The following is a 10000-nucleotide window of genomic DNA, read 5'->3' as shown; positions in this document are numbered from 1 at the left end:
CCCCATACTCTCCCCTCCACCACACACACACACACACACACACACACACACACACACCACACAGGGCGGGTGTGTGATCAGTGACTGAGAGCGGGTGTGTGATCAGAGGGTGAGAGTGGGTGTGTGATCAGAGGGTGAGAGGGTGCTGAGGAGGGTGTGTGATCAGAGGGTGAGGGGGGGTGTGTGATCAGAGGGTGAGGGCGGGTGTGTGATAAGAGGGTGAGGGCGGGTGTGTGATCAGAGGGTGAGGGCGGTGGGTGTGATCAGAGGGTGAGGGCGGGTGTGTGATCAGTGAGTGAGGGCGGGTGTGTGATCAGAGGGTGAGGGCGGGTGTGTGATCAGAAGGTGAGGGCGGGTGTGTGATCAGAGGGTGAGGGCGGGTGTGTGATCAGTGACTGAGGCGGGTGTGTGATCAGTGATGAGGGCGGGTGTGTGATCAGTGACTGAGGGCGGGTGTGTGATCAGAGGGTGAGGGCGGGTGTGTGTGATCAGAGGGTGAGAGCGGGTGTGTGATCAGAGGGTGAGGGCGGGTGTGTGATCAGAGGGTGAGAGAGGGGGGGTGTGTGTTCAGAGGGTGAGGGCGGGGTGTGATCAGAGGGTGAGGGCAGGTGTGTGATCAGAGGGTGAGGGCAGGTGTGTGATCAGAGGGTGAGGGGGGGTGTGTGATCAGAGGGTGAGGGCGGGTGTGTGATCAGAGGGTGAGGGCGGGTGTGTGATCAGAGGGTGAGGGCGGGTGTGTGATCAGAGGGTGAGGGCGGGTGTGTGATCAGAGGGTGAGGGCAGGTGTGTGATCAGAGGGTGAGGGCGGGTGTGTGATCAGAGGGTGAGGGCGGGTGTGTGATCAGAGGGTGAGGTGTGAGCAGTGCTGAGTCCATGGGCTGGAGCAGAGTGTGACAGATGTTTGCTGCTTTATTAGCTGTGTTGTCCCGTGCTGACGTGATATTCAGCTATAATGTCTGATTCTTTGGGTGCTGTTGAAGGTTAACTCAGTTCATGTAGCTGTGATTCTGAAAAGGTCCCAGACTGTTCATCTGCCTGACGCTGGCTTCAGGACGTTCTGGGACTCTGCACTGACTGTCTGGGGGCAGGTAGTAGACCAGCGTAGAATCATCGTTATACATTATAAATGAATCGGTCTTATTTAACTTTCTTATAGTCTGGCTTTAGTTATAGTTGATTGAATAGTCTTTCTAAGTGAAGTTTAGTTTATTTTTCTGCTCTTTGTTACTGATCCTAAAAGAACTTTAAACCCTCCCAGAATGCTTTAATGGTAGTAATATAAACGCCATAAAGCTGTTGATTAGGTTGTAAAAGTGAAAGTGAAAGTATTCTGTTCAGACGAAGCAGGAAGAGCGACAAGCTGAGTGTAAAGGGAGTATGTTCTGTCCCTCAGTTTTGTGTTGTTTGTTCCTTTTCCGGAGGTTTGTTTGTTAGATGTAAGTTGTCAATTTACAGTCGATCCTGTCGCGCTGCCATTTAGTGGAGTAGCGTGGAGACAGATAAAGTGCTGCGGAACACGGAAAACGGGCCGCTCTTGGATCCAATCCGGTTACTTCTTTTACTTTTGCACTTCTCAAAGGCATAATCTGTAAGTAATATCTTTTACGATTGTAGCCGCTACTCAAAATGTACGTTTTTACATTGAAACCAAAGTTAAGTATTGTGATCCTTTTCTTGCAGTTTTACAAAAATAAAGTGGATCGGTAAAAACCACAGAACGCTTCACGAGTGGTTACTGAAGCCATATGTTTAGCTCGCTGCCGATGCTAACGCGCTTAGCCGAGGGCAGAAGAGAGTATTATGCTGTTAACGTTGTTAGAGAGTCTTAACAGGTATAACAACATTTTAAAACTTTTTTGTGACAGGTGAAAAGCTCTTAGAGTTATTAGAGCTGTTCAACGTTCCAGGTCACAGCTGGATATTTTGGTATTACCTGTCAAACAACATCTAATCGTGTGCAAGTTAGCATCTCTCAGCCGGACCAATTTAAGACAATAAACTAAATAACTAAATCCACACAGGATCACAGGACACCAACAGGATTTTGGGTTCATGTTGCACGTTTTCTCCCATTGTTCTATGTTGTGGAACCACTGTGAAAGAAATGCAGGAGTGGGTGTCATTTCTTTCATCTATTTTAAATAGAGCAGTGATCTTTGAGGACTTGGATTATAGAAATAATTGAAGAGGGGAACAAAGGAGGGAAGTTAAAAAGTCCTGACTAGTATGTTTATGTAGCACCAGATAATTTAGTGGCTGAGCTGAAGACAGTCCTTTCACCATGTTGGCCTGTGGAAAACCAGTGTTGTGGGCCCGATGGACCAGCGTCCCCGTCGTTGCCGGACCACCGTTGGCCACCAGTTGGGTTTGGGATCAAAGTGGGGGCGTTTCCTGTATCCGGTTCTCCTCACGGATCCATGACTACAACATGTTGCTGCAAGTGCAGAGACGTTTGCTCTGGAAAGAACTTTAGAGCACATTCAGTGCTGCAGGATGAGGGGCTGGAAAAGGTGCCAGTTCTTTTCTCACTGCAGGGAACAGTTAAAAAAAGCAGCTTAAACTCTGAACACATGAAAATGATACAGAGACATCATTGATTTATTGATTCAGTTGTTATCCAGAATGTATTAGAAATGTTCCTGTTTGATAAAAATGCAGTGAATTGGGATTATTGAACTACAACCTCTCCAGATTATTTACCTTCATCACAGTCTCATCACTATTTCTGATGTTTCCTCAGGATGGACGAGGACAGAGCAGAGTCCACAGTGCCCAGCTGTGTGTCCCTGAAGAGTGACCGGTCCAAAAATAGAATGATAAACTTCAGAGGTTCAGAGGAAATGTAAGAAAACTAAAGCGTGATGATGTGTTTGTGTGGCAGCTGTTAGTCACATTAACAGCAGCAGGTTGTGAGTTTATTATTGGAGATGTTTAACACTTAAACCTCAGACAGTCATATAGTTACAGACTTAATGTGAATATTGTTGATTAGAAACAAGAATCAGGTTTAAACTGAAAGATGAATTCAGACATAAATGCTGGAACAATATTGAGTCTTGATCAGGTTCTTTCATCCTATAAATCAAAGGACTAATAGAGATGTGTTTCATAGTGAGAGGGGGGAGCACATCCTATCAAACTGGGACCAGGCAGCTCCACCAGGAGAGTCCTCTTGTTCACAATCTGGAAGCAGATCTGGAGATGCTGAAATGAAGCCCAAACAAAGTAAAACTGTTCAATATGAGATTTAATTTGTGATGTCATGAATTTGTAGTTGTGTTGATGATTTATTAAAGATGGAAATCATTGGTTTACTTATGTTCAGGAAGTGATCTGCAGGAGGTGATAGAAGGTCATAAGATCAGTCTGAAGAGAAGATGTGAACATGTGACTGAAGGAACTCATGAAGCAGGAAGTGGAACCCTGCTGAACACGATCTACACTGAGCTCTACATCACTGAGGGACAAAGTGAGGAGGTGGACACACAACATGAGGTGAGACAGCTTGAGAGAACCTCCAAGAAGAACATCCAGGACACTCCAATCAAGTGCCAGGACATCTTCAAAGTCTTATCGGAGCAACAGAGACACATCAGAGTGGTTCTGACCAACGGTGTCGCCGGCGTTGGAAAAACCTTCTCAGTGCAGAAGTTCAGTCTGGACTGGGCAGAAGGTTTGGAGAACCAAGACATCAGTCTGGTGCTTCCGCTCTCATGCAGGGAGCTGAACTTGATCAGAGATGAGCAGCACAGTCTTCTCTCACTGCTTCATGTTTTCCATCCAACATTACAGAAGATCAGAGCAGAAGATCTGACTGTCTGGAAACTTCTGTTCATCTTTGATGGCCTGGATGAAAGCAGATTTTCACTGGGTTTCAACAAGCATCAGCTCATCTCTGATGTCACACAAGTATCGTCAGTTGAGGTGCTCCTGGTGAACCTCATCCAGGGGAACCTGCTTCCCTCAGCTCTCATCTGGATCACCTCCAGACCTGCAGCAGCCATCAGATTCCTCCCTCGTGTGTTGACAGGATCACAGAAGTACGAGGCTTCACTGACTCCCAGAAGGAGGAGTACTTCAGGAGGAGGTTCAGTGATGAAGATCTGTCCAGGAGAATCATCTCACACATCAAGGCCTCCAGGAGCCTCCACATCATGTGTCTGATCCCAGTTTTCTGCTGGATCACTGCTATAGTTCTGGAGGACATGATGACCAGAGACCAGAGAGGAGAGCTGCCCCAAACCCTGACTGACCTCTACTCACACTTCCTGAGGGTTCAGATAAAGAGGAAGAAGCAGAAGTATGGAGGAAAGCAGAGACCAGAGGAACTGACTAAGGCTGATAAAGAACTCCTTCTGAAGTTGGGTCGGCTGGCGTTTGAACATCTGGAGAAAGGAAACATCATGTTCTACTCAGAAGACCTGGAGCGATGTGGACTGGACGTCTCCGAGGTGTCGGTGTACTCAGGAGTTTGTACAGAGATCTTCAAGAGAGAGAGTGTGATCTTCCAGAAATCAGTCTACTGCTTTGTTCATCTGAGCATTCAGGAGTTTCTGGCTGCCGTCTACATGTTCCACCGTTACACCAGGAAAGACACAGCGGTTATAAGTCAGTTCCTAGAATATTCTGAACCAAACCCCTTTTCCAGGTTTACATTGATGTTTGCAAAAAACAATCCAGCCACATCTCTTGTTGGCTTTCTCAGGAGAGCACTAATGAAATCTCTCAAAAGTAAAAATGGCCACCTGGACTTGTTTGTTCGCTTCCTTCATGGTCTCTCTCTGGAGTCCAATCAGAGGATCTTGGGTGGACTGTTGGATCAGATGGAGAACCACCCAGAAACCATCCAGAAGGTCCTCAACAACCTGAAGGAGGTGAACAGTGATGGAATCTCCCCAGACAGAAGCATCAACATCTTCCACTGTCTGATGGAGATGAAGGATCAGTCAGTCCATCAGGAGATCCAAGAGTTCCTGAAGTCAAGGGAGAAATCAGAGAGGGAACTGTCAGAGATCCACTGTTCAGCTCTGGCCTACCTGCTGCAGATGTCAGAGGAGGTTCTGGATGAGCTGAACCTGCAGCAGTACAACACCTCAGAGGAGGGAGAACGTCGCCTGATTCCAGCTGTGAGAAACTGCAGGAAGTTCGAGTAAGTAAAGATTTTTGGGGCCAGACATCGGCGTTTAAATCAAGCGAGTGGATCATGTCAGGTAGCAATACCCCCTCCAGTGGTCATTCCTTCAATTCTTTATCTCCATTGCAGCGTCCATAAATTAAAAACAACGACAATTCATCCAGAAATGTTCAACACTGGCTGGATATAAGTTCAAAGGTCAATCCAGACAAATCAACATAAGGCAGGAATAATAGGAGCCACAAGTTAACTGACTATCATGAAATTACTGTCATGTCATTAAATCACTTTTGTTTGTTTGTATACATCGTATTCTAACGACAGAAAAACACATTTTAACTAATGACTCGTGACTATTTTGCTTCATTTGTTCAACGTAAAAACAGCCGCCTCGTTGGTTTAAATGGGTGTTTTAGGTCTTTGTGGCGGTTCCGTTTGGAGCCTTTATGTGACCCACAAAGTTGTTGGACCCTTTCCACACCCGTTAGGTGGCAACTTCATCACTAGCAACAAAAGGTGCAGTGAAAATGATTTGAAGGGAAACAGGCAGATATAACAGAAGCTGAGGGCAATCGATGCAACCAGAGACTCTGATGTCATCGATCGGATCGCTGAATTAAGACTTGACGCACCATCGTACAAATTGGATGAAATGCAAAATATCCAAAGAGCCGATAGACAGATAAAAAGATGCACGTTTCTTTAAACCATTTGCTATAATCATTTTAAATATTGAGTAATTATGAGCTGTTCTAAAATAAGACAAATGTTGAGAATAATTCAGTTGCATTTCAGATCTGATGGTCGTTCAAACTGTTGCTCTACGGTGTTGAATTTAGCTTTTCCAGGAAATGAGCTACATTTGTGTTGAGGTAGATTCTCAGATGAGTTGATGAGAAATCCCAAAGTTTGACTCACTATTTTTGTTTCATACACAACAGACTGTTTGGTATGTTCTTTCAAAGAGTCATTGGGAAGTTGTGGCCTCAGCAATGACGTCAAACCCTTCTCATCTACGGGAGCTGAGCTTAAGCTGGAACCAAAGCCTGACAGATGCTGCAGTAAAGTTACTGTCTTCTGGAATGATGCATCCAAACTGCAGACTGGAGACGCTCAGGTCAGGAGGCCTCTGTTGGTCTTTTCTAAATTTCTTTACATTTTCTGCTTTTCTCTTCATTTTCTGATTTAGAAATGTGTTTTTATTTGCCCCATTTATTCCTTTTCCAGGCTGTGGTACTGCAGTTTATCAGAGATCAGCTGTGGCTCTCTGGCCTCGGCGCTGAGGTCCAATCCCTCCCATCTGAGGGTTCTGGACCTGAGTCTTAACCAGCTGAAGGATCCAGCAGTGAAGCTGCTCTGTGGTGCTCTCCAGGATCCTCTCTGTAAGCTGGAGACTCTCAGGTCAGTCAGAGATGATCCAGTACTTTCCCAGGTGTAACTAGTTAGACAATAAATGTTTCCATGTTTGATCTTTGTTATAAACGTAGTGTTACAGTTCTCAGAAAAAAGACCACACAGGACAGATTTGCAGCATTAAATTGGTTGTGGAAATCTGTCCCATGTGAGGATGGTCATCAATGACTAGAAAGGAAGTATCAGTTGTAGATTTGTCTTGTTTTATTTTAGGCTGGCCACAAAACCGCCCAAACATTCAGACCAATCAAAAATGGTTCTTCCTGTCTTTTAAAGATCAGAAGGAAAACTAGCAAACCCAAAAAGAAAGCTGCTGCAGTGTGCCATGCCCCTTCTCTCCTGAGAAAAGCCATCCCAAAAAAGAGAAAAGCCCAAGTGTGAAGTGAGCCCCCTGTTAAACCTTGGTACCGAAAGCCTGCAGTCATTCTCATCTGAGGTGGCTTCATTCCAGCCAGAAGCCCAAACCTGCCTCCCTCTTAAAGGGGCAGCAGGTCAGTCCAACCACAGAAACCTTCATGAAGATCTGAAGCTTTCAGCATCCACAATTGTTGCACCTCACTTCCATTGGAGTCCAAATCAGAAGTCAACAAGTTGATTCTACACCGATTCTACACAATGCAGCCATTTTAAAAAGGTTTCCATCCATAAGTTTTCACACATTTTTATATAAATCTATTTGTTCATCGCCTCCTCCTGTTGTAATGGTCATTAAAGAAAATGACCTTATTGGAGTTTTTCTCCTCACAAATATGACTTTCTATGAACGATGCAATAAATGCAGCTGCAATCTAAGACAATATGGAAGTATGTGTATATAATAGTAGTGGAAGTAGCTCATAAAATAATACATTTGCTCTTCTCATCGAATCTTTCTATGTTATTAAAGAAAAACCTGCTCTTAGTCAACAACATCTAAGAGATCAACCAAAAATCCTAATTTTATACAATCTAATATAAAACAGTAGAGAAGACTCTTTCTGCAGAGACCCTGGTGGCAGGAATGCAGAAGTATCACCTGCTCAACTTGGAAGGTGGAGCAGAAACCACCAGCTGAGAAGGTCCTCAGCCAGAGGAAGTGGTGGAGAACCATGAAACTTGCTCAGCTCCACCTCAGCTCCAGAGACGGGCTGAGCTGGAGCTGTGGCACCAGGTATCGCCCAGAAGAGCCTCCAACAAACAAGCTCTTCTCTTGGGAGGAGAGGGCTTTGAATCTCAGCTCAGTGTGCTTGTCTCTAGTAGGTGGCAGCTGCACCTTTTCCTGAGGTCCTTGTTGATGCCCTGAGGGGAATTGATGCTCCTGCAATGTTTTCTGGCAGCATTGAGCTTGCAGTGGGGCAATCAAACACACTGTGGGGGGGCTCTCTTTCCTTCTCTCATCTGGAGAACAAGTGACACCAGCTGCCAATCATTGTTGGAGAAATGTGCAGTCAGGGGAACTCTGCGTCCAGACTATAGCCACCCTTCCAGCATCCAGCAGTGTCTAAAACCTTTGATTTGGTTTCACCAGAGAGTGTAGGGATTGCAGGGTCGCTGCAGCATCGCCCACAAGCTGTCAGGAGTGGGTCGCTTTGTCCCAACTCCTGACAAGAGTTGAGTGCTATTGAGAAATGTGGTCTCACAAACTTGGAAGGTATTTTGACCTACACACACTTTACATACGCTGGAGATCTTGTCCAACCGCCCTGAAAGAACCCAAAATAGGAACATACGGCAGATAAGCCGGTGCAGGACCAGAGGTTTGTTGCTTGGAAGCTGTGTTTTGCTCTGGTACATGTTGATTTTTATTTGTCTTCTCTCAAAATAATTGTTATTTAAGCCTAAGTGGCTGCAGTTTATCAGAGACCAGCTGTGATTCTGTGGCCTCAGCTCTGAAGTCCAACCTCTCCCATCTGAGGGTTCTGGACCTGAGCTCCAACACGTTGCAGGATTCAGGAGTGAAGCGGCTCTGTTCTGGACTGGAGAGTCCAAACTGTAAACTGGAGAGGCTCAGGTCAGTCTTCATTTTTCTACCTATATACCAGCTGCTAAGATGGTGAAGTGAGGCTGTTCTCAACACTGCTGTGATGCACCACATTAAAAACATTCCTTGGAATATCGTGAATTCAGGTCTGACCCAACTAAGAACTAACGTAGGTTTAGTACTGACGCAGATAACATGCAGACCTGCTCCGTATAACCTCATCCTGCATTTTTCAGATTGTTTGACTGCAGTTTATCAGGGATCAGCTGTGGCTCTCTGGCCTCGGCGCTGAGGTCCAATCCCTCCCATCTCAGAGAACTGGACCTGAGTGAGAACCAGCTGCAGGATTCAGGAGTGAAGCTGCTCTGTGGTTTTCTCCACTTTCCAAACTGCCGACTGGAAACTCTGAGGTAAACACCATTCTCAAAAATGTCCATTATTCCATCCGAGGGTCCTCACACTTTCTGAGTGTGTGTGTTGTGCCCAGTTCCTTCAGGAGGGGGGGCCACACGGGGACCACTTATTCATGATAAATTGATTTAAGGACAATGAAAAAGCCGACAGATGGTAACCAAAATTAGACAAAACTAGGTGAGGGTGCCTGGTAGACACCAGCCAACGAGGAGGGAGATGGTGAGGGAGACAGGAAGTCATCTAAGACAGGTTGTGCCTTTAAAGATGAGCCACAGGTGAGATGGATCTCCATGATGAGACGGGAGGGAAAGAGGTGGGAGAACCTGGGAAGAGTGAGGGCCAGAACAATATATATTCTCCTCTGGAACAGTGCAAACCTGAGAGGTTGGAATTGTGGTAATTACATATTACTATCATTTTTTAACCTGGAACTAAATTAAATATTTACAGATCATGCCTTTGATTAACCTTTCAGATTAATACTGGTTTCACTTATAACCTTATAAAAGTTTCCCTTCTTTATTTAGATTAAGGAGCTGCAGCTTATCAGAGATCAGCTGTGGCTCTGTGGCCTCGGCGCTGAGGTCCAATCCTCCCATCTCAGAGAACTGGACCTGAGGTGGAACAAGCTGCAGGATTCAGGAGTGAAGCGGCTCTGTTCTGGACTGGAGAGTCCAAACTGTAAACTGGAGAGGCTCAGGTCAGTCTTCATTTTTCTACCTATATACCAGCTGCTAAGATGGTGAAGTGAGGCTGTTCTCAACACTGCTGTGATGCACCACATTAAAAAAATTCCTTGGAATATCGTGAATTCAGGTCTGACCCAACTAAGAACTAACGTAGGTTTAGTACTGACGCAGATAACATGCAGACCTGCACCGTATAACCTCATCCTGCATTTTTCAGATTAGAGCTCTGCAGGTTATCAGAGATCAGCTGTGGCTCTCTGGCCTCGGCGCTGAGGTCCAATCCCTCCATCTCAGACAACTGGACCTGAGTCTGAACCAGCTGCAGGATTCAGGAGTGAAGCTGCTCTGTGGTTTTCTCCAGGATCCAAACTGCCGACTGGAAACTCTGAG

At 45.7% G+C, this 10000-nt stretch overlaps 1 protein-coding gene across 2 annotated transcripts; it reads left to right on the top strand.

Annotated features, from left to right (window-relative positions):
• The first annotated feature begins 6091 nt into the window (after positions 1-6091).
• On the top strand, positions 6092-9978 carry LOC130519688 (ribonuclease inhibitor-like). Of its 2 annotated transcripts, XR_008948427.1 has the most exons (6): positions 6092-6251; positions 6362-6535; positions 8364-8537; positions 8744-8917; positions 9449-9621; positions 9828-9978. XR_008948427.1 is itself a non-coding variant. In XM_057023185.1 (5 exons), the coding sequence occupies exons 1-5, from the start codon at positions 6127-6129 to the stop codon at positions 9916-9918; spliced, it is 738 nt and encodes a 245-aa protein (XP_056879165.1). In that variant the 5' UTR covers positions 6092-6126; the 3' UTR covers positions 9919-9978. The 2 variants fall into 2 exon arrangements, 1 of the variants encoding a protein (XP_056879165.1); XM_057023185.1 differs by lacking the exon at positions 9449-9621.
• Positions 9979-10000: the final 22 nt, after the last annotated feature.

Source organism: Takifugu flavidus, unplaced genomic scaffold, assembly GCF_003711565.1.
Source record: "Takifugu flavidus isolate HTHZ2018 unplaced genomic scaffold, ASM371156v2 ctg1094, whole genome shotgun sequence".
Taxonomy (NCBI): Eukaryota; Metazoa; Chordata; class Actinopteri; order Tetraodontiformes; family Tetraodontidae; genus Takifugu; species Takifugu flavidus.
This window is presented reverse-complemented; position numbering and strand designations above follow the sequence as displayed.

What these genes read in the sequence shown, in the direction of transcription:
- LOC130519688 (XM_057023185.1), top strand. Translation starts at nt 6,127, where the DNA reads ATGACGTCAAACCCTTCTCATCTACGGGAGCTGAGCTTAAGCTGGAAC. An exon ending in TGCAGACTGGAGACGCTCAG is followed by an intron (nt 6,252 to 6,361) that starts GTCAGGAGGCCT and finishes TTCCTTTTCCAG; the next exon opens with GCTGTGGTACTGCAGTTTAT. An exon ending in TGTAAACTGGAGAGGCTCAG is followed by an intron (nt 8,538 to 8,743) that starts GTCAGTCTTCAT and finishes TGCATTTTTCAG; the next exon opens with ATTGTTTGACTGCAGTTTAT.